Consider the following 22,677-nt stretch of genomic DNA (forward strand, 5'->3'; position numbering starts at 1 on the left):
CTTAACAATTTAGCGCCATCTGCTGGTGAATAGCGGTGCGATTGCATAATCATTGCATTGCATTGAAACTTTTCACACAATCAGTTTGTGCGCCACTGTACTGATAGTAATTAGCGATTACTCAAACCGGTGAGGTTGTAAAAACAGTGCAGAGTGAAATTAGAGTTTGAGAGGCGCTATTAATGAATCGTAAATATAAGTGATGCCCAAACTGTGTTATATAAGTTCTTGTTTCTAAACCAATTTAATTATTAAAATTTAAGCAAGTTTTTTTGATAAATTTTTCAATTATTGTTGGCATAGAGGTCAACTCACTGCTTGCATATTTGCATTAAATACTCAACTTCCGAGATGTGGCATCTGCGTACACACAACTGTGTGCAGACACAATTGTTGTGTTGGCTTCGTTTTAATTCTTTATTATCTTTTAATTTTTATTCGACTTGCGTATATTAGCTGCGGCTTTGGTGTATCCACTTTGAGTTATTTTTCCGCTTTGTCGCTGCACTTTTTGCTTTTATTCCTTTCTTAACGAGTGAGCCGCCTGTGGCGAGCTGACAATGATGAGTCGGGTGACGTCTCACCCTAGCTGGGCTGGTTCGACTGTGATGTAACATGTCGCGCGCTTTCTGTTTGCCGTCTGTTAGTGTTAGTTATTGTCCTTTAGTGACTCTTTACGACAAAACACACGCCGAGGAGTAGGAAATTAAAAATGGCCGAAATGAAGTTACAATTTTTTATGATTTTCTACACGCGAAAAAAGTAAGCACTACAAAAACACATATGCAGATGACTAAAGCGTAAGTAAGCAAAGCAAAAAATAATAAAATAAACATGGAAACACAATAAAACGTATTCAAACAAGTAAGGAAGGCTAAGTGCCGTTGCCGCCGAATATTTAAATTGTCACGACAGTCCGGTCTGAGTAACCGACCCGGATTTTTATTCGGTCAAGGACTGTCAACTCGGCACCATTCTTCGAAATTACTACAGGAATGTTTTCTGCCGTTACAACAACAACAACAACATGGAAATTGATATATCGGTGCTCCCAGTTGACCTCGCTTTCATGGACAGATGGGCGTACGGACAGACGTACGGAAAGACATATATGCAGAATGCAATTGGTGTCGTAGTCCCAATCGTTTTTATGTAAAGATTATTATGTTATATGTTACAGAAAACCGTTAGGTGCATGAAACCCTGTGAAACATGCTGTGAGGGTATAAAAATGCAAAATGAAATAAAGAAATAAATTGCGAAAATAAATAGAAGAAACTAATTTGGCTTTGAAGGACAGTGCTGCAAGCTTACCATATGTGTGTGTGCGTGTGTGTGTGAGTGAGCGAAAAGCCAATGTTTGGTACTTAGTGCAGGAGCAAGCATTATGAGAAAAAAGCTGTGGACAATATCCAATTAAGAAAAATAACAATGGGAGTGGGTATTCATCTAAGTTAGCATTTTAATTTGCGCAGCTAAATATTTTTAACGTAAATGTAGTAAACTAAAACAAATAACTGTACATTTTTGGTTTGTTTAAATTTCATAACTCTTGTTGCAAAGAAATTAAATTGTGAGGCAAACACTGTGTTTGTTACTAAATAATTAACCAAATCATTTACTCATCTAACCTCGTCAACCTATGAATTGAGAACTCTAACGGTTTCAAGTTGACAACAAAAAACACTTAATAATGAATTCGAAAGTTTTTTCTAAAGATTTTCAATTTAAATTTCTCATTTCATAATCGATCAGCCTTGACTCTTTGCCACAGGTCAATTGCATCACTTTCGTTGAACACCGTTAAGTGCGAAATGACAAAGCGCCGCAATAACGAGCACAAAAACGCATGGAAGATAAATCAAAGCGTAAAAATAAAAATAATTACGCCCCGATTGAAAAGTATTTGCAGTAAAATCATTGCGGCACAAGGCTTAGTCTAAAATACGGCACAATCATGCCTGGGCAAGCCTACATCTGTAACAAGTGTGCTTATGTACATACATATGTATATATCCGCATAGTAGCGGATCTGCGTATTTTCCACGAATTTGTGTGGATTTTAACCCTAGCTAAGCCCTTTCCCCGTGTGTTTTTCATATTTTCAACGTTTTTCTTTGAAACCAAACACCAATTTGCGAATTTCACATTCCGCACTATGAAATTTTCAAATACATACATACACATGCATATACATCATGTTATCTAACATATATACATATAGACATATTTTTCAAATTATTGCGTGAATTGTGATTTGAAACCAGAAAAATGAATTTTCAAGTGTTGAAAATTAAAAGTTAAGCCCCTAATATATTTCTGACTTCGCAAAAACACCAACGAAAGCACTTCGTGCATACCTATAAATCAGCCTGAAATCTCGAAACCTTTCAATTATAAACGAATACGATATGTACGCATTACTTAGCTGAAGAACTCTCTTGCACTTTCTTTGCCAAGATCCAGGCGGCGCACTCTAAGTTAAACGTGTATGTACGTATTACTTAGCTGAAGAATTCTCTTTGGGTCAATCGTACATTGACTCTTACCAACGACAACAAGCACGCGCCGCTTGAAACAGGTTGTGATCGTAGTTACCTCGTGGCCTTTGGCCAAATGCGAACGAATAAATATGCAATTATCGGTGGCACAGCTTCCGTGCCGACAACGCGTATGACCCGCTTTTACATTTGTTGTTTCGTCTACCTACCAAAGCCGACGCCAAATGTGGGCGTTCTCTTGAAAGTCATCGCGCCGGTGCAAAGAATGAAAGAGAAAGCAAGTAGCTGTGCAAAAGATAAAACGAAAATCTAAGTGATTGCACGAAGACAGTGAGAATTCAAATAAGTGCCCGAAGACATCAACATCAGCTGATCGTGCGGTTGGGCTCAGGGTAGCCACAAACTTGCGGTCTTGGTGGAAAAAAATTAATAAAGAGTCGGCTGTCGGACCATGGCGCTAACCGCAAATATATTTTGAACTTCTTTCACTATCAGCTTAAATAGATATATCTAGAACTATTGTTGGATTTTTGTGCTGTTTTGAAAACGCAGAAAGAGGCGTAAGTGGAAATATATTTTTTTCTACCGTTGTACCTTACTTCGGCTGGCATTCGTTACTTCATTTATAATAAATAGCCAAAAATATTGCAAAAAAGATATTTCTTGCCATTGGGTATTTTTTTCTCACAGCTGGCAACTCTTTCCACCTAAACTCTGCTATTGAGCATAATGACTGGCGGTTTGTGTTAGAAATTTAGAGAAATTATGATCAAAAAGAAGGAGTTTCAAATTTATTGATTGCCATGTTAAGCTCAACGCATGCGCGATGGCTATGTTCAGTTGCTGCAGATCAATCGTGCGTGTTAGATGTCTTTCAATTGGAAAAATAAATAAAATAAATTAAGAAATTCTGAAAAGTTTTGTTGTAAATTTCAAAATGTCTTCTAGATACAAATTTGGTTTCGGTATAATTTATTTTGTGAATATAATTGTTGCAGCGTTCGGTTTATTTGAACAGTGCAACCATACTCTAGACTTAAAGGCTGGCCATAAGATATTTATAAACTCACCTTTCTATCCAAATACATATCCGGCTGGCACTTCCTGTCGTTATACGCTCAGGGCGCCAACGGATTACCAATTGAACTTCAAGTGCGACATCGATATAAATATGGTAGGGAAAAATGCATGAATCAAATAGTTTTAAATATTAAGTGAGAAGTGAACAAGTGTGAGAAATCGTAGATAGTTAGCAACAAGCTGCTATGTTCGCTGTGGAATTGACAAAAGGAGAATTTGTGGCTTTGAAAGCTAGGCTTTGGCTTTGAGTACGGTTCTCCATTATGTTCGAGGCAACAATTCTTTAAATTACTTGAAACTTTGGCATACCGATATTTATTTCTAGCAGGCGCTGCGGCTGACGCGCCTCATGCGCTTGTGTAAGAAGAGCATTTTAAAATATAATTTTTACTTAAAAAATTGAAAATTTTAAACCAAAAATTTAAGAGGCTTGTTGCGAATAATAAAAGAGAAATATTTACTCCAATTCTCTCAACTGTACGCTCAATTAGTTCCTGCAATTTTTTTATTCGAATTTGTACTTTAAGCTTTTCAATGTTGACTGCTGTAGAAAAAAATAATTTAATGCCAGTCAGCGGAGAATGTAATGCTCAGCCAAATCCGTCGTGCCACCCGTGTAGGTTTCCCCCCTAGCGGTACTTTCCACTTGTCAGAGTAAGTCAATGCTTCGAGTGCCATAAGCTCACTACGTTGACGGCTCGTGCACATTAACTATGAAAAAGTGAATTTTTTCCAAATTTTGAGGATGCCACGCTCTTAAGCAGCAAGTTAAATATTTTTATAAAACATTATTTACTTCTATAAAAACGAATTTTTTCGACACACATTCACACACTTTTCACTCGCCACTTTTTTGCTACTCTCTGCTTTCGCCTGGTTTATTTTCGCTTGTTTGCATAGACATACGCTGCGTCCACCGCTCAGTTGAGTGAGCGTTGTTATGATGAGATTTTCTACTTCAACCGTGAAGGAAGCGAACTTTTATCCGGTTCGGAGTATTTTTGTGGCCGCGGCAGTATGACAAGGAGGAGCTTTCTCAACCGCGCTGTGATTTCATATATTTCCACGCGTCCGCTGCTCAGGCTGATGGGTATCGGTGTGAAAGGTGTCACAATTGCTGGAGTACAGATGGCCGTAACGCCAACAACAGCAACCCCTGCGGGAGCAGCAGCAGTCGGTGCATTGAATAATACAGCAACAACACTGAATTTGTTCAATCCATCGAATGTACAGAAAAATCAAAACAAAAACAAGAATAAGAACAAGAATAAAAAGAAAAGGCCAAATGACACTAATGTCATTAGGAATCATGGCTTAACAACAACAATCCGCCCATCAGTGTCGGCTGGTATTAACAACGCCTTCGCCTATTTGGCTACGCTGCTCTCCAGCAGCATAGAGACGAGCGTTTTTATAGCGCCATCCACGCAAACAATCCACACAAATGCGAAACGCAAAAATCACCGACGTAAGGCGACGAAGCCAACACAGAAAGTTGTCACAACAGCGGCCGACTCAGATCTGTTGTACTTCTCTCCACATCCACTGTATAACTTTGGCGGCCGAAACGGCTCTAATCCATTGCCAGTCGCTACCACAACAGAGCAAATATCAGAAGACTTCTTCAGTGACAATCAGTTGAACCCGAAGCGCGAGTCTTTGGAAGAACGTGACTACCGCATTTTATCAAATTCACCAAATTATAATGGCTATGCGGATGGTGCAGGAAATGGGCGCTTCTCCTGTTTGGTGGAAGCGGTTGAGTCACAGTGCGACTGTGGCTGGAGCACACATACGCTGAAGGTGGTCAGCGCGTCAGGTGTAGCTGGCCTTAATGAGTACTCCTCCATGGCCGGTGTATTAACGGTGAATTATGGCAAGATTTTCTGTGGCGCGGTGATAAGTGAGTATTTCTTCCGAGTCTCGCTTAATGATTTTTATAAAATGTTGGTTCTACTCAAATAGTTCATCACCGGTTTTTGCTGTCCGCCGCCCATTGTTTTATATCTACTGCCACAAGTCGATCAGATTTGATACAGGTGGTTGTCGGCGAACACGATTTCTCAACAGGTAAACTAATTTGTGTTATTTTTCAATGAAACATTCCTGCATTACAAACAACTTCTTCAACTGTTTTTCAGTGCTCGAATCGGCTTACACGCAATACTACAAAATTGACACGATTATACTACACGAACACTTCCGCGCCACTGCCGAACAGGTGCGCAATGATATCGCACTGTTGCGCACAAGTAAAACGATCGAGTGGAACCGGGGCGTAGCGCCGGCATGTCTGCCCTTTCGTTCTATCAGCGGCACATATGGAGAGCGCAAGCCACCTATAACAGGGCAGCGCGTGGAGACTGCAGGTTGGGGCAGCATTTCATTTGGTGGTCCGCAATCTTCGCTGTTGCTCGCCGCCCGACTGGATGTCATTAGCGCTGAGGAGTGTCGTAGATCATTGGGCGCTCTTCCAGCTGCCACTTTCTGCACCTACACACCGGGTAGGGATACTTGTCAGTATGACTCAGGTGGTGGGCTTTATTTGCGCGAGGGGGGACGCCTCTTTGTGGTGGGTATTGTGAGTTATGGATATGGTTGCGCAGCGCGGCAGCCTTCGGTGAATACGAAAGTGGCCTCTCATATTCGTTGGATTAAGGATAATACCGTGCCGGTGACATATTGCGTCAAATAGGCGGCAATATCGCGAATATTATATTGTTTATTCATAATTATAAATACAGCCATGATTTATTGAAAATAAAAGTAATTTAATTCAGGTAATTTATAAATATCGCAAGCGATGTGCCTTTAGTACCAACATGACAGAGTACGCCTAAGTATATGCTATAGCTCTTTACTTGTTTTTCACATTTTTAATTATATCATATATATATAAAGTATATAAAGGCAAAAGCACTTCGTAGTTAAGCACATGAGCACTTAAGAATCTGCTTTTTAGTACCCAATCAGCGTTTTCATGCAGTCATTTTGACGCACAATAGCTACTCCATGGAGATAGGTGTAATTTTTAACACTTACGCCTGAAAGAAAATCAATCGAAGGCATTTAACGCTTCAAAACATTGGACAAATAAAAAATTTCTCATTCCACTTTCTCACTCAGCACCGCCAGCTGCTCAATCCTAGCTGCTTGTACTCAGTTGCTCATTTAAACGGAAGTGTTTACTAATTAGCGCCTGTGCCTATGCAATACGACATGGGGGCATGATTACATGTATTCTGCGGCTGCAATCGACGGGACTGACAGATTCCAATTAAATATTTTATTACGAAACCCACACACTCTCACACAACTCATCACTGCGAGGTTAAGCGCTGAGTGGAGACGGCTGGGGTGCTTCAATACCAATTTTGATATGTCAATATCAACACTCATGTAGGCAATTTTTTCCGTGCTAAATTTGTGACGCGTTGTGCCTCTTCTTTGGTATGCGCATTCGATATTTCACTTTGTCGATTTCTTTTCAAACACTGTTAAATAATTAAAACGCTAACGCATAACATATGAAGCATGCTTTTAGGCTTAGCGAGTGAAGAATGCATTCGAACAGGTTTTCGGCGTGTGAGTGTGCAAGATGACGAATTGTGAGTGAAGCGTTAGAGTAGCGGGTTGTACTTGTACTTTGTGTTTGGCTTGTGTAGCCTGAGTTTGCATGAATGCGTTCACATTTGCTCTTTTTAATATGAAAAGTGATTCGTATTTAATAAAAATACTCAATCTAATATCAAGTGACGTGGGCTGTGGAGAGGAGCTGGCGCACAGATGCCTAACGATAAAGTCCTAAGCTTAGGATGAGGTGGCATGAGGAAGCATTGAGTTTGTTGTGAAAAATTTTTGCTGAAGGCGGAGCTTTTTTAGGCGCTTTCAGTCTATTTATTTAACCAATAATTCATTGTGAAATAAAACGAGTTTCTTTAGGTTTAAATAGTAAAGTAATGGAGCTTTACCAATTATCCACGAGCCACTTTAGCCAATAACCGCGCTCTTTTCGAGCGATCTTTTGATTAGAAAATCGTTCCCAAGGCGCCGTGGTGGCATGGCGTGGTGGAATATTGCGCACTAATTGCAAAACAACCGCGCTTCAAGTGCACACCACCACCAACAAAAGCAAACATGAATGTGTCTGCAGCATATTGCAGTTTCCAATTATTAAGGAAAGCGTAAAACGAGGAGCTCAAACAGCGCCTAAATGCATGCAACAAATTTGTGCATTGCCTTTTTATGTATGTGGCAACGCGTATGCATTTACATGCTTGCATTAAGGCAGCCAGCAGCAGGCTGCGCGCCAACCAGTTCGATGGGAAATGCGCAGCCAAGTGGCGTGCGGTCTGAGTGCGCTTAGTTGCGCTTTCTAAGCATTAATTTGGCGTTTTAGTTGCGCTTTTGTTAGTTGGATTTAGTGTTTTTTGTTTTTTGTTGCCTACATGTGTGACGCCTAAATATATGCTTTCAATAGCGGTATTTTTATTTCGCTCATTTCTTCGTTAGGCGCTGAGCATCGTTCGGCAGGTATTTGCCTAATTCTTTTTCATTCTAATTTTCGTTAGATTTCGCAGCTGGCTTTTATATTTTTTTACTTGCAAAGGATTTTTATATAACGCTTTTGCGCCTAAATGCATGCAAAGTATGCCAACTAACGCTTGCCTATTCATTAGCGTTGCCACAGTGCAACACAAAACCAATTTAGTATGCCACATACACACACACAAACTCATACACTCACATATACCAGGGTGCATCTCAGTGTGTGTGTGTGTGTGTGCGTGCATGCAACGTGATTGCGAAAAACGACGAATGCGAAATTATCGTAAAAATACTAAGTGCAGTTACACTCGCTCGCACATGACTAAGTAAAGAGTGCGCTCGCATTGATGCAGATGAGCTTTGGCGGTGGCGCAGAAATTAGAAACGAAATTGGATTGGTGGCTTGCTGTGGAACTCGTCGTTGGTTCCGTTGATTGGTAGCGTGTGTGAGGGAGGCCTACTGCAGTCGCTTTGCCGTTTCACAGCCAAACCGTTGGTTATATGAAACTATGGCCTATGCGCCCAACGGCTCAGCCAGATAGTCAAGGTAAAAAATCGTTGTCTCTACTCCAAATTGCTTTAAAAATATCCGAGAAATTTGAACTAATTCGTTAAAAAGCGAAGTCTTTAATTCTGTTGAACGACGTTTGAATGAGAGCCCTCCAAATTTTGTTGTTTCAAATATATTCTGATATTTTATATAAAAATGGTGTTCGAGGCTTTACGGCTTACGCTTTTCTTTTGAAAACGCTTCTCTGTATTTATTTAATAGCTTCGTAGGGGTTTTAAGCTTTGACTTTTAAATTATATCTTCTTTACCCATGCATGAGCTTCACTACCATATAATCTTTCCAATGACAAACGCAAGAAACGCGGTTTACGATACCAAGAAAGTTTATAAGAAATATTCATGCTTGTGCTGACTAATCGTTGCAAGAGATAACCATAATCTCGGCCCATTTTACAAGTTAGAGTCCTGGTCGGTTGAATTTTTATGCATTTCCAAAGCTTCTATGGATATTGCTCCGACAGCGGCGATATTTTCGATACATCGTGTTGATCGTCCAGTAATTAAATAGCTTCTGGTCGCCACACATTGTAGTAGTATAGAAAAGCTGTGGCAGCTCCTAATCAGTTAAGGCCTAAATATTTTGACAGAGCTGTCAAATATTCAACAAAATTAAATAAAATATTTAAATATTAGCTCTGAAACCGTGTAGCCGCAGTTTCAAACCAAACTCTCCACGTCCTTTTCCCAACTTAATTAGGCACTTGCCTATTAACCCTCCCATGACAGCATAATTAACACTTGACAACAACTTGGCAGCGACTGCAGCATTCGACATCAAAGGTTAAAGAGCAAAACAACTAATTGCCACTTAAATTGCAACGGCGAGGTGAAAGCCATTTAAGGACCTGACCACTTTTACTTTAGCTTGAACGTGAACTTGAAATCTCACGCAAATAATTTAGCAACAATTAAGCGGCAAATTTGTACGGAAAATATAGTAATTATGTAAATGACAAAGAAAAAATATGAAAAATTAAAAAGTATAATAAAATGTAGAGAGCACTTGCGCTAATTCGCGCGCGGGACATCAAAGCGTATACGTAACATAAATGTGTGTATGCGTGTGCAAGTATTTGCGATTGTAGTGGTTAGCTTGTCGTGCTGAAAGCGAACGATTTGCAAAAGTGCAGTTTAATTGCGGGTGGAGTTGTAACTCTGTAACAGCCAAGTAAGAGAGGCAGTAGCTCATAATAACAATAACAACAACTGAAGAAAAAAATTATGTTGCAACACTAAAAATTATTTGAAGCACAAAGCAGCAAGCACACGGACTAACCGTTAACACATTTATGTAACAACAACAATAGAAGCACACACACACACACCCACATGCGCTGTCACTAATGAAGAAAGTCAGTAAGCATGGACGACTAACAATAGCATAATTAAAATAACAAAAATTAACTTAGCAGCCGAGAACGCAATGAGAAATGGCGCCTCCGCACATAATGCTCGTTAAAAATGTTGTAGTTGTGATTGTTTGCTAGTTAATTGCATAGAAGCACTAAAGGATCAACAAACAAGCGTCGGCCAGGGCCTGGAAAAAATACAAGGCAGCTGTGCATAAAGCGGCATGCAGCGGATGGGGTATGGCTGACCAAACGCCACTGCTTGTTTTCATATTTATTTTTGTTGTACTTGTATTTTTATTATTTTTGTGTGCTTTTATTTAATAACGAAAAAATGCAAATATAAATAAAAACGAATTTGCAGAGCGCACGTGAAACGGGGTCAGCGGCGGGGCCACATCGGCAGCGTAGGGCTGAGGCATTGAAGTGGGCACGGCTGGCTAATGGCGTGCGGCTGGCGGTAGTCGGTGTCGGTGTGGTTGTGTTGTTGTTGGTGGTATGGTTGTGTGCCACTTCAATTTTGCTGCCACTCGGCGTAGCGCAGGCAGAGCGCCACAGAACTCTAGGCACTGGGTAGCCCACTTGAATTAACCCTTTTTTGTTCTTCTGCCTTCTGCCATTTGCATTCAGCCTTTTGCCATCGCCGTTTCGTTTCTTTGTTCGGTCTTTCCACATTACCACTTTTTATTGTTGTTGCTTCATTATTGCTGTTGTTTCTGTTGCTGTTGCAGTGATTGCGGATGCGGCGCTGCATCGTGGCTGTGTGTGTATGCGTTTCTTAACGTTTTTTCTATGTGGCACTTTTTTTCTTTAGCCACTTTCGCGTAAAGTGACTATGTTGCAACATTGTTGGGCGTCCTTTAAATACAACTTTGCTTTGTTTTGGTGTTTTTTTTTTTTTGTTTTTTGCTTTGTATGCTGGCAATCTGAGTGATGCGGATGTTGCTGCTGACGCTGATGCAGATGCCGAGCTTTGAGGAAGTGCTCGCCGGGTCGGCTGAAGCAGCGAGTGGCTGACTGGCGCTTGCGTTTGTGTGCTTGCAGCGGGCGAGCGGGCGACTGTCGGGCAGTCAAGTGTCCTTTTTATTATATATTTTTATATTATTGCACTTAGATGTTGTTACTTGTTTGCCTTTGCTTTAGCTTTTGTTCTTGCTTTGCCCTAGTACGGCGACACAAATGAAGTTAAGCGCTTTGTGTGTCAGCGTGAGGCATGGCATCAGCTTTGTCAGCGTTGGTGGAGCCGCGCAGGTAGTACGTTGACAATAACAATTATGAAGAATTACTTAAGTGCACTCGACCACATTTGTTCGTAATAATAATAACAAGTGGAAGCGACACAGAACTGCATTACAATCGAGCGGCTAGTAAAGAGTGTCGTAGGGCAAGCTGAGAAGAGCAGAAGCAGGCGAGAGAAAGGTTATAAGAGTATTAGTAATCAAAGGATGAAAAAAGAAAAAATACTGAAAACAAAACCTTAATATGTAGCATATAAATTTTTTTGGTTCAACGTGTCCGGATCGCATTACTAGGTGGCATGAGCTCATCCTTTTGGACCAAAGTCTACACTATAGCAAAACAAAAAACAGCTTGCTGGCCTTCCTTCTCGTCTTACGCGCCCTTTGATTAATTTGGAAAATACCACAATATATTTCTATTCCGATTTCTTTCTAAGTAGTTTTGTAAATATAACCTCAAAACCCAATTAACTTCAAGCAGAGCTTTTGCTGGCAGTTTATGTAATGCTTTTTTCGCTTTTCCAGTCTGCTGCATATAAAAAATGTATTGCTTTCTAGAATCTTACCAAACTGATCTGTTCATCTGATGAGACTTTAAGATGCTTATGAGCGTTTGAGACCACTGAAAAATGATTTAGATGTATCTGAACAGTGTTTAAACTCAGCTAAGTGGTACAGCCTTGAGCTGCTCCATGTATGCTTAGTACGAGTATATGCATTTTCATAAAGTTTCACTTCATAACTGATAGCATTTTCGCATTCTGATATTTACGATTAGAACACACAGTTCTACCCACATGCCTGAATTACTCACATTGAATTTTCAGCCGCAGTCTTTAAAACAAGACGAGAGGCCTAACTATCCACAGCAAGCAACGAATGTGTATGCTGTTTTTGCAAAGTGAGTGCTTTAATGGTGATTTTCCATAAACTATAAAACAGTTGTGGCTGAAATGTAGAACAGCGCGTGTGGTGGCGGCAAGAAAGAGGCCATTTTAATTTAAATGCAAATTAAGTCTTTTGTCATCGTAATCATCTACCAGAACAACTGCAGTAAGGAGTCTCCGAATAGCCAATAACTATTACATGTAGATATGAGAAGCTTTCATTCACAGAGACATTTATATACTTATGTTATATGTATATGCATTTGTGTGGCTTTATAGCGATAAAATTTAGTAAAATTCGTCAATTCCTTACATAACTTTCCACACATTTAGAACAAGCAAAATAATAACTTTTAACCATGACCTCATGTTGCGTGATGTCAGCTTTGGCAAATGAGCTAAAATATTATTTGTAAGTCAACGAGAAGCAAAACCGGATCTATACCCGAATGAAACTCAGGCATGATATCTGACATATGTTATAAATATTTTTAATATTCCAGGTGCTCCAGAACCAATATTCGTGTTCATAAACCTAAGGCACACACACACCGCCAACATTTTGCAAATAATTCCAGATCCAACGTAGATACGAAGTGATCCGTGTATTCACGCCAACCGCATAGCGTGAACCGCACGTGCCACCATAACTGATAACTCCGAGCGCATACATGCGCGACGGTTGAGAGAGCTGTTGCTGTTGCCGAAGTATGACCGGACCGCCGGAGTCATATTGGCAGGAGTCCTGCCCCAAACCACGATAATCGTGCGTGCAAATGTGTGCGGCGGTGATGGTGGTGTTGAACTGGCTTTCACAGGCGCTATTCTCGACAGTCATAAGCTCGACTTTTTGCAGCGTGTTCGACTTGGGACCGGCGAATGAAGTTGTGCCCCAGCCGGTCACATCTACAGTGCGGTAGGTGAATAAATCAGAGCTGAAATTGGCACAATATTAGTTAGGTCACGGACTATATTACACAAGCAAATGTATCAACAAACGATTGTAGTAATGGCAGGCAGATAGGTCCAACACCACGTGACCATTCGATGCGTGCTATCGTGATAAGTAAAGCTATATCGTTGACAACACTATTAGCTGTCGAGGCATAATTCGGATGTATGACAATCTGCTGGATGCGATGTTGCACAGCAAAAATAGATTCGGTGTCTAAATATGGATGAAAAAAAGGTATTGGTTGTGAGTTTATAAATATGTTCGAAATTTAAATAGTAAAAGTAATGCGACACAAAAGCAAAAAAATAGGGTAAGTTTAAGGAGACTCTGTCGCTTCCTCTCGCTATTACTCAAAGATCCAAATCTACGTTGCTGCTATACTTTACTCACTGCTGCTTAGGTCGTGATCTCCTACATAGGCGATGATCCTTCGTGGATCGGGCTGTACGTTTATACAGTGCGCCGCCGTTATAATGTGGCGATTACTAACTAAAAATTAAAATGCTTTTGAGCATCAAGCCTTTCAAATACATGTCAATGAACTACATACCTATACTGCCACCGCAGAAGATCTGTTGAGAGGAGCCGATATCTCGCAAAGCCACCATCGAAGGATATTCGTGTTTGGTTGCTTCCCGTCCGTTAGCGATGCGAGTCTGTGTGGTCCAGCCACAATTGCAAGGTTGTTGCTGTGCATATGCCTGACAGAAGAAACGACCCTGCTGATTGGTACTCGGTGAAGACGAGTAATAACCCACGGTCATAGGACGAAAATACGAATTGCGCATTATATTTGTATTGGTGCAAAACGTCTCACCCTCACGGAAGTCCAAATCACCATCACGTGATATATAAAAGTACTCCGTGCCACATGCGTTTGGGTACTAGGTTTTGTAGTTTTGAAGAAGTTTGAAATTTTTAAAATTGAGTGCGTGGGAAGAAATCGGCTCAAGGAGCACTTACCACATCGAAGATGCAGTTCAGCACAACCACATGCGCATAAGGCGCAATTAAACGAAATCTGCAATTCGTGCCTGGTCTGTAAGCGCGTGGATAATTCGGCGAAGTTATATTGAACACCTGCTGATTGGAAGGCAGATAATAGTCTTGCGTGATGCAACTCATTTGTGTTTTGACGGTAGCCAGCTGAGCCACCAGGGCAAACACTGCGAGTACAAAATGATGCAAATTAACTGATCCTAGAGAAAATTCCAACGCCACCATCTCAAGACTTGTTGCACACGACGACTATACCGAAAGTGTCAACGTCTATTAGCTGTAGCAAGCATTTCTCCAAAAAAAACTTTCATTTACCCCAATTTAGTGATTTATCTTGAGGTTCGACGGACTTTTACAACCTCACAACAAAATTAAAACCCATAAGTCTTAAAAAAATAGCCACTTGCACTTCTTGTGTAAAGATATGTTTACAATATATATTTATTTATACAGATAAAGGTATGTATACAATATATGTATGTATACAATATACGGTATATCTTAACGGCATTAACCCAGTGGTTTCACGCATGTCGAGTAAGCCGTTACTTGCCGAATCCAATTCAAAAAGTAGGTTATGCGCGTATTAACGCCGGTCCCATACGGCTGACCGCAGGCTTGCCCAAAGCTAATACAGCCAACAAGAAACATACGTGAGTTGCGCAGCACTACCGGACCGCCCGAGTCAAATTGACATGCATCACGCCCTTGTCCAGAGTAGTCCGTGGTGCAGATTTGAGACGAATAAATTGGCACATCGTACTGTTCCTGACACACAGAATTCTGGATCACCATAAGATTAGCTTTCATTAGTGCATTTGTGGTCGGGCCGGCAAAGCTTTCGGTTCCCCAGCCGACAACGTCCACGTTTTGGTAAGAAAAGGTCGATGAACTGAAATAAAATCATTTAATAAAGAATTATTGTAAGCGTAAGCATATAAGCTACTTGGTGAGATCAACTTACCCAGCTGGTGGAAGACAGATCGGACCAACGCCGCGTTCCCACTCAATCAATACTTTGGTTACCAACACACTGATGTCATTAACGGGCGGATCATCCCTGTAGCCTTCATGTATAATGATACTTTCAATACCATAAGCTGCCGAATAACGAGACGTGTTCACTGCGGGAGTAAAACAACAAGGTAAAATAAAGACTCGGAGTAATGCGTTGAAAAATAAGAAAATATTTACCTGCTGATCTGAGTGTAAAACCAACGTGCGCTATGATTTTAGAGGCGTCAGGTTGCATTCTAGCGCAGTGAGCGGCGGTGATTATGTGGAAATGCGAGACTAAAGAGAAGTAATTAAACAATAAATAAACAGATACAATAATTGCTATTGAGAACACTCACTAATGGTGCCGCCACAAAAAATGAGCGCGTTGGATGCCAAATTCTCCAGCGCGACCATAAATGGAAACTCATTACTGCCGGCTTGCTGTCCATTGGCGATTTTCGTGGACATCGACCAACCACATTCGCATTGTTGCGGTTGTGCGATTAAGGAACAAAGGAATCTGCCTCCATTTCCTCTATTGTAGGAGACATACGCTAAAGTCAGCTTACGAAATGAGGAGACGCGCGTAAATGTGCCCTGGCCGCAAAACTGTTCCGAATCGCGAAGTTGCGGATCGCCCTCGGTGCTCACATAAAAATTTTCCGTTGTGCATTGACCGTCGCTCTAAAAGTAGTAGTAAAAAAAATAAAAACCACTTGTAGATTTAGTAAGCAAGCGGGGGTTTTTTACACTGGGTAACTCGATGGTGCAATTGGCTTCGACCGTATAGTCCGCTGGTGCAATAATTTGATAGCGGCAGGACGTCCCTGTAGGATATGTATTGGGGTAATACGGAGATTGCACATAGTAGATGGTGCCAGGGTTTATGTTGAAGGTGCTATCGCAGCCCTCGAATAGTGCTAAGACGCCGTGGTTGCCACTTAGCAGAAAAAGCAGCACGATACTGCAGATCAGAGCTGTAAAAGTGGCAAATGTGAATAATGCTAACTTAAAATACCAGAAAATGGTTTGAAATTGGACAAATAATTTTTTTGAGTTCAAAAACCTATTTGCTGTTTGTTTCTATGTTAACCCCCAGACTAGTAAAAGTAAATATATGCAAACACATATGCAGTACATGTAGTTGTTGGGATCATAATGTGTGTGTACAATTCCAAGCTGGTAAAATATTAACAAAACAGAAATATGTGAAAATTAAATGAATTGGTAAATATATATGTAGAGACTTAAAAACATAAACGATGCTTATAACTGTTATCAAAAGTAAGACCTTATATATCATATTTGTTATTACTTTTATGGTACATTACCAAGACAAAAATCCAGCGACTGTTCTTAATTTAAGATCATGCAAATATTGATAGAGCTAAGGGTAGAAAGAGATGTTCGGCCACGAAGAAAGACGACCCAAAGGCTGTCGAAGATACTGTTATCAACGATCTATTATACTAGTAAAATTATTATCTAGCGTGTTTCTTCGTTTTAATCCGAATATGTAAATATCAGCACTTGTGTGGGAATAGAATAGAAAAGCAAGTATTTTTAAGCAAACAAGTGTCCGCAGCTGCTGAGGAAACCGATAGAAATTGGTTTTTTTCCATACAAATACTAAGCTGAGACAAAGGTTAAGAGAGAGTTGTTCCCTTCCACTGACAGTCGGGTCTACGTAACCGAAACGGACCCGGATTTTTATCGGTCCAAGGACAATAACAGAATGTTGTCCTAAGAAAGGATTAAAAAATATTGGATCGGTTCTAGCTGAGTTTAAGTATAGTCTTGGAATATAAAAAAGTTTTAAATATGTAAACTATGGGAAGTCACTTATCTACTCTTTGCTTTTTAGCCAGTTACTACCCTCAGTCTTGTATGTTACTTGTGAACTGCCTTTATAACACGTATTTCTTATAGCTTTACTTTAAGGACCCAGTGTAGCTGTAAATTCTGAATCAGAGAGTACGACTAAGACTGATCTATACCACACTATAGCTTCACTTACTTCTTTTGCACGACATTTTACTCACTAACGTTATGCCGCTAAGAAACAATTTCGACTGGTCGTCGCTTCGCGTCTTTAATGATCGCCTAACTCACCGTTACTAACACTGTTCTAAGATAAGTATTTTACTAAATCGCACAAAACACACACACACACTTATATACGCGTGTTTTCACTTGCGACAGATTCGACTGATAATGTCAACGTAGATAATTTGCAGATAATATAAGAGACAACAAGACAGCATTAAATATTATGCAAATACGATTGTGTTGAATTCAGCGGATAACTGAAACACTTGTTTGGGTAAAAAGTCAATACAAAAAAACACAACAATTCAAGAATTAAAACTTTTTTGCCTTCGCTGCTCGACAAAATTAGGCAAATATAAATATTTTACAGTTTTTTGTTTTCCTCCAAGTTCACAAGAAGCAGTTTTCGCGCTTGAAACTTCCTGTTAATAATATGGCCTGGTTGTCTGCCTTTCTTATTACGTTATCGGTTGCCTCCGAGTCTGTTGCGGAACTGCTGGTGGCTGTCAACAAGTGTCAGTGTCAGTGTCACTGAAACGTTAAAGCAAGCGGTGCGAACTGATTGCGCTGAGCTCACGAGGTTCGACTCGCTTTCGACTGATAAATGAGTTTGGTGGGCCTTTAGCCAATCTACTTAAATGGGCCGAATTCAATTGGTTTTTAAACAGTCAGGCACGAATGCGAAATTCTAATTTAAATGACAATATTTTCCGTACCCACACATGCAGCGCAAAGCGGGGTGTGTGCCCGGGTGGATTTGCACTAATTTTTGAGTTAATTTTTATGCATTTTCAAATACGCTTAGTAACTTTTTTGCATTTTACGTGATATACTCCAGCGTTTGTTCATATTTTTATGGCTTTGTGTAATCAGTAATGTTATTTGTTGTTGCATGTGTGTATGAATGTATATATGTATATGTATGCTTTTATTTGAACAAATGGCTGGCTGGCACTTTTCCTAAACGCTTACCTTGTGGGGTTGACGGCTGGAAATTTGTTGATAAAAAAGAGTTATGCAATATATATGTAAGTAAACGCGCTGGTATGTACACATGCAGAGTGTGCAGCGGCATGTTTTTGAACTTGAACGACTGCAATGCGAACTTACGTACACACATAAGTGAAGCGATGGTATATTGCTGCATTTGTGTTGCAATGTCATTAGGAAAGAAAATGCGGCGAAATGACACGAACGCTTTTATTGATCATAAATAATTATTTGTCAATAATATTGTGGAAATTATTAGCGACAACTAGATAATCTCAGCAACTTACGAGCCCTTTTTTGCAATATTTTAGTCGCTGCCTTTGAATTATGTGCCGTTAATTAGCTCTTCCAAAGCTCTTATCACATAATTTAGCCTTGGCGGAAATTATAAAAATTATTGTTAATGGCTTTTCAAATGAGGATACATTGAGTGTAATCACTGTTGGTGCACGACAATTTGCGTTGCAGGTATAAGAAAATTAACTACCTCAACTTTCTAGCAATATTTAAAATCGCCAATCGGTTACGTTAAATCTTGCCGGTATCTAATATGCTGCAATTATAAAGTATTTGGGAATAAAGTTCTCTCACCGCTTTGAGAACTTCTCTCTAGCCTATCCTCTGCTACGCTTATTATTTGCTCGATTTATATTATAATACGATATAACGGTATGCTCCACATGAGTATATTATATTAGTGATCGCATTAAGAATCAGCATTCAGTTGCTTACCAAAAATAGATAATTTGAGTTTCATCCTATTCCAGAATTTAATATGATCCAACCAAGAAATGAATAGAAACGTGAGGCTATTGAGAATTGAGCTCTTCTCACGACTGATTTTGCCGCACAAGAATATAAACAGACTTGTTGGGGAATTGTCAGTGAATGTATTTATTTATTGATTTTACTATAAACTTATGTATGTACAAACAATTTTAGTTATCTTTTATTTCTTTTCTCTCAACACCTTACTATATTTGAATAAAAAATATTTATATAAAATATAAGAAACTCCATGATTCAAGTCTAAGCGAAATTAGGTAGCTGTGTCTATAATTTATTAGCATTATACATTTTGTTAAATTCTCCTGGTTTAAATGTGTCTGAAAAGAAACAAAAAAATATAATAAAGAAATTAGAACAGTTGAAGCTTTAATTTTTTTTTCGTGTTATAGTGCGTAAATACTTGATCTTTAAATAATCACTAAATCATTATTGTTATTGTCTTATCAGTTTATCTGGTTGGTTTTTCATTTCTCATATCTTTGAAAGTAGTGGTTCTTAGCCCTTGTACCTTGCCCTTTCGTAGACATTGTACATAGACACAAAAACAACTATTAATGAGTTACCTTGATCTTAAGCGGTTACTGAACAAAGGAATCTGCCTCCAGGTCCTGTATTGTCGGAGACATACGCTAAAGTTAGCTGACGAAATGAGGAGACACGCGTAAATGTGCCCTGGCCGCAAAACTGTTCCGAATCGCGAAGCTGCGGATCGCCTTCGGTGCTCACATAAAAATGTTCCGTTGTGCATTGACCGCCGCTCTAAAAATAGTAGTAAACAAATAAAAACCACTTGTAGATTTAGCAAGTAAGTGAGGGTTTTTTACACTAGGTAACTCGATGGTGCAATTGGCTTCGACCGTATAGTCCACTGGTGCAATAATTTGATAGCGGCAGGACGTCCCTCGACGATATGTATTGGGGTAATTCGGAGAATGCACATAGTAGGTGGTGCCGGGGTTTATGTTAAAGGTGTTATCGCAGCCCTCGAATAGTGCTAAGATGCCGTGGTTGCCACTTAGCAGAAAAAGTAGCAAGATACTGCTGATCAGAGCTGTAAAAGTGGCAAATGTGAATAATGCTAACTTAATATACCAGAAAATGGTTTGAAATTGGACAAATAATGTTTATGAGATATACAGTACATGTAGTTGTTGGAATCATAATGTGTGTGTACAATTCCAAGCTAGTAAAATATTAACCAAACACATTTTATGCTTAACGAAAAACAGAAGACCTAATATGTCATATTTGTTATTACTTTTGAGGTAGATTAAAAAGACAAAAGTCCAGCGATTGTTTTTACTTTAAGATCAGGTAAATATTGATAGAGCTGAAGGTAGAAAGAGATGTTCGGCCACGAAGAAAGGCGACCCAATGGCCGTCGAATATACTGTTATCAATGATTTACCATTTTAATCCGAAAAATGTAAATATTAGCCCCTTTTGTGTATCATAGTAGAGCAAGTATTTTTAAGCAAAAAAGTGTCCGCAGCAGCTGAGGAAACCGATGAGAATTGGCTTTTTTAAAACAGATACTAAGCTGAGACAAAGGCGAAAAGAATGTTGTCTTAAAAAAGGCTTAAAAAATATTGGATTGGGTCTTAAGTAGGTCTGAGTTTAAGTATAGTTTTGGAATCGAAAAAAGTTTTAAATGTGTAAACTATGGGAAGCCACTTATCTACTTTTTGCTTGTTAGCCAGTTCCTACCCACAGTCTTGTATGTTACTTGTGAACTGCCTTTATAATACGTATTTCTTATAGATTTACTTTAAGGACCCAGTGTAGCTGTATGTTCTGAATCAAAGAGTAAGACTAAGACTGATCTATACCACACTATAGCTTCACTTACTTCTTTTGCGCGACATTTTACTCACTAACGTTACGCCGCTAAGAAACAATTTCGACTGGTCGTCGCTTCGCGTCTTTAATGATCGTCTAACTCACCGTTACTAACACTGTTCTAAGATAAGTATTTTACTAAATCGCACAAAACACACACACACACACACTTTAAACTTCCTGTTAATAATATGAGGCGTGTTTGAAGTCGCAACTTGTTAGCCTGGTTGTCTGCCTTTCTTATTACGTTTACGGTACGAACTGATTGCGCTGAGCTCACGAGGTTCGACTCGCTTTCGACTGATAAATGAGTTTGGTGGGCCTTTGGCCAATCTACTTAAATGGGCCGAATTCAATTGGTTTTTAAGCAGTCAGGCACGAATGCAAAATTCTAATTTAAATGACTATATTTTCCGTACCCACACATGCAGCGCAAAGCGGGGTATGTGCCCGGGTGGATTTGCACTAATTTTTTTGTGTTAATTTTTATGCATTTTCAAATACGCATAGAAATTTTTACGACCGTGTTGCGAACTTACGTACACACATAAGTGAAGCGATAGTGTATTGCTGCATTTGTGTTGCAATGCCATTAGGAAAGAAAATGCGGCGAAATGACACGAACGCTTTTATTGATCATAAATAATTATTTGGCAATAATATTGTGGAAATTATTAGCGACAACTAGATAATCTCAGCAACTTACAAGCCCTTTTTTGCAATACTTTAGTCGCTGCCTTTGAATTATGTGCCGTTAATTAGCTTTCCCAATTTATTTGTACTTGCATAATTTCGCAAAAGAAGCTTTAAAAGCTCTTATCACTTAATTTAGCCTTGGCGGAAATTATAAATAACTGTTAATGGCTTTTCAAATGAGGATACATTGAGTGTAACCACTGTTTGTGCACGACATTTTGCGTTGCAGGTATAAGAAAATTAACTACCTCAACTTACTAGCAGTTTTTAAAAACAACTATAGGTTACGTTAAATCTTCAGTTATATAGTAGTCCCCTCATCCCTTTGAGAACTTCCGTCTAACCTATATTAAAGAAACCACTCTTAATGAGTTACCTTGACCTGCATTAGTTGCTCTGTAAAGCCCACTTGATCGGTTTTACATCAGATCCTACAACCTTTTCACATACCCTATCATTTATGTCCTCATCTCAGGTGAGGTTGTTGTCCTCGCTAAATGTAATCAAAGGGGTCATTGTCCTTCGGTCTGTAAGCAAAAGTGTAATTGACCTCACCATATTTCATTGACCTCAGGGATGATTGTTGCCCTGTTGGGAAGGTTGTTGTCCTTGCTAAAGGTAAACACATATTTTCTCCAAAAGTAATTGACTTCAATGTTAATAAGTATTTGAACCTTATTTCTACTATTCTATGAACGATGTAGTAAAGGAAGAGGGAGAGTCCATGTAAATTGTCCTTATGGACTGACTATGCAGAGGCTAACAAACGAGTCGGTTTAATAGTTGTCAAACCGTTGATATGAGTGATCAAAATACCGTTCACAGATAGAGGTTTAGTGGTCTGGAAGTAGTCTGATTTACGCCTTCTGGCCTCCGAATACAATGCTATTTATAGTACCTAAAAATAATCTTAAGTGTTATTCAGTCTTTATTATCATACGAGACCATCTTTAACCTAAAAGTATAATTATCAGCCCTATTTAATAAAATCTCTGTAATGAAAAAGCTAAACCAAAGAATTTTGAGTAAAAAGAAAAAACTTCAAAGAAATTGTAGGAGATACGAAAGTAAAAAGGTATTAATCGTAAAATATGAAAAATTAGATTTTCAGTGATAAATTGTAGCTGTCAAGCCTTGGAAAATGGAATGCGAAAAGCGAATAAAAAATCGCCGAAGCACACATAAAA

The 22,677-nt window shown here is 39.3% G+C and overlaps 3 protein-coding genes across 4 annotated transcripts; 1 reads left to right on the forward strand and 2 right to left on the reverse strand.

Moving 5' to 3' along the window:
- The first annotated feature begins 3,030 nt into the window (after window positions 1-3,030).
- Window positions 3,031-6,350, forward strand: LOC106623816 (serine proteinase stubble). Its single transcript, XM_070108104.1, has 4 exons — window positions 3,031-3,675; window positions 4,482-5,484; window positions 5,547-5,651; window positions 5,723-6,350. The coding sequence occupies exons 1-4, from the start codon at window positions 3,439-3,441 to the stop codon at window positions 6,274-6,276; spliced, it is 1,899 nt and encodes a 632-aa protein (XP_069964205.1). The 5' UTR covers window positions 3,031-3,438; the 3' UTR covers window positions 6,277-6,350.
- A 6,171-nt stretch (window positions 6,351-12,521) lies between these two features.
- On the reverse strand, window positions 12,522-14,415 carry LOC106623818 (venom serine protease). Its single transcript, XM_014243436.3, has 5 exons — window positions 14,093-14,415; window positions 13,680-14,013; window positions 13,520-13,618; window positions 13,174-13,342; window positions 12,522-13,109 (listed from the first exon to the last, which is right to left on the reverse strand). Exons 1-5 carry the CDS (start codon window positions 14,351-14,353, stop codon window positions 12,710-12,712), a joined length of 1,263 nt encoding a protein of 420 aa, XP_014098911.1. The 5' UTR covers window positions 14,354-14,415; the 3' UTR covers window positions 12,522-12,709.
- Window positions 14,416-14,537: 122 nt separating this feature from the next.
- LOC106623817 (venom serine protease) lies at window positions 14,538-21,126 on the reverse strand. 2 transcript variants are annotated; one of them, XM_070107820.1, is made up of 6 exons: window positions 20,805-21,126; window positions 15,878-16,104; window positions 15,484-15,811; window positions 15,323-15,421; window positions 15,093-15,252; window positions 14,538-15,020 (listed from the first exon to the last, which is right to left on the reverse strand). In XM_070107820.1, exons 1-6 carry the CDS (start codon window positions 20,818-20,820, stop codon window positions 14,639-14,641), a joined length of 1,212 nt encoding a protein of 403 aa, XP_069963921.1. In that variant the 5' UTR covers window positions 20,821-21,126; the 3' UTR covers window positions 14,538-14,638. The 2 variants fall into 2 exon arrangements, with proteins under 2 accessions (XP_069963921.1, XP_069963920.1); XM_070107819.1 differs by lacking the exon at window positions 20,805-21,126 and adding an exon at window positions 17,145-17,798.
- Between the last annotated feature and the right edge of the window lie 1,551 nt (window positions 21,127-22,677).

This window comes from Bactrocera oleae, chromosome 4 (assembly GCF_042242935.1).
Source record: "Bactrocera oleae isolate idBacOlea1 chromosome 4, idBacOlea1, whole genome shotgun sequence".
NCBI classification, from domain to species: Eukaryota; Metazoa; Arthropoda; class Insecta; order Diptera; family Tephritidae; genus Bactrocera; species Bactrocera oleae.

Excerpts from the sequence above, each read along its gene's own strand:
- LOC106623816 (XM_070108104.1), top strand. The coding sequence starts at position 3,439 with ATGTCTTCTAGATACAAATTTGGTTTCGGTATAATTTATTTTGTGAAT. Across the intron at positions 5,485-5,546 it reads TTTCTGTGGCGCGGTGATAA|TTCATCACCGGTTTTTGCTG; the intron begins GTGAGTATTTCT and ends CTACTCAAATAG. Across the intron at positions 5,652-5,722 it reads CGAACACGATTTCTCAACAG|TGCTCGAATCGGCTTACACG; the intron begins GTAAACTAATTT and ends ACTGTTTTTCAG.
- LOC106623818 (XM_014243436.3), bottom strand. The coding sequence starts at position 14,353 with ATGGTGGCGTTGGAATTTTCTCTAGGATCAGTTAATTTGCATCATTTT. Across the intron at positions 13,619-13,679 it reads CTTCTGCGGTGGCAGTATAG|TTAGTAATCGCCACATTATA; the intron begins GTATGTAGTTCA and ends TTTAATTTTTAG. Across the intron at positions 13,110-13,173 it reads TGCCTGCCATTACTACAATC|CTCTGATTTATTCACCTACC; the intron begins GTTTGTTGATAC and ends TGCCAATTTCAG.
- LOC106623817 (XM_070107820.1), bottom strand. Across the intron at positions 15,422-15,483 it reads TTTTTGTGGCGGCACCATTA|TCTCGCATTTCCACATAATC; the intron begins GTGAGTGTTCTC and ends ACTTCTCTTTAG. Across the intron at positions 15,021-15,092 it reads ATCTGTCTTCCACCAGCTGG|TTCATCGACCTTTTCTTACC; the intron begins GTAAGTTGATCT and ends ATTTTATTTCAG.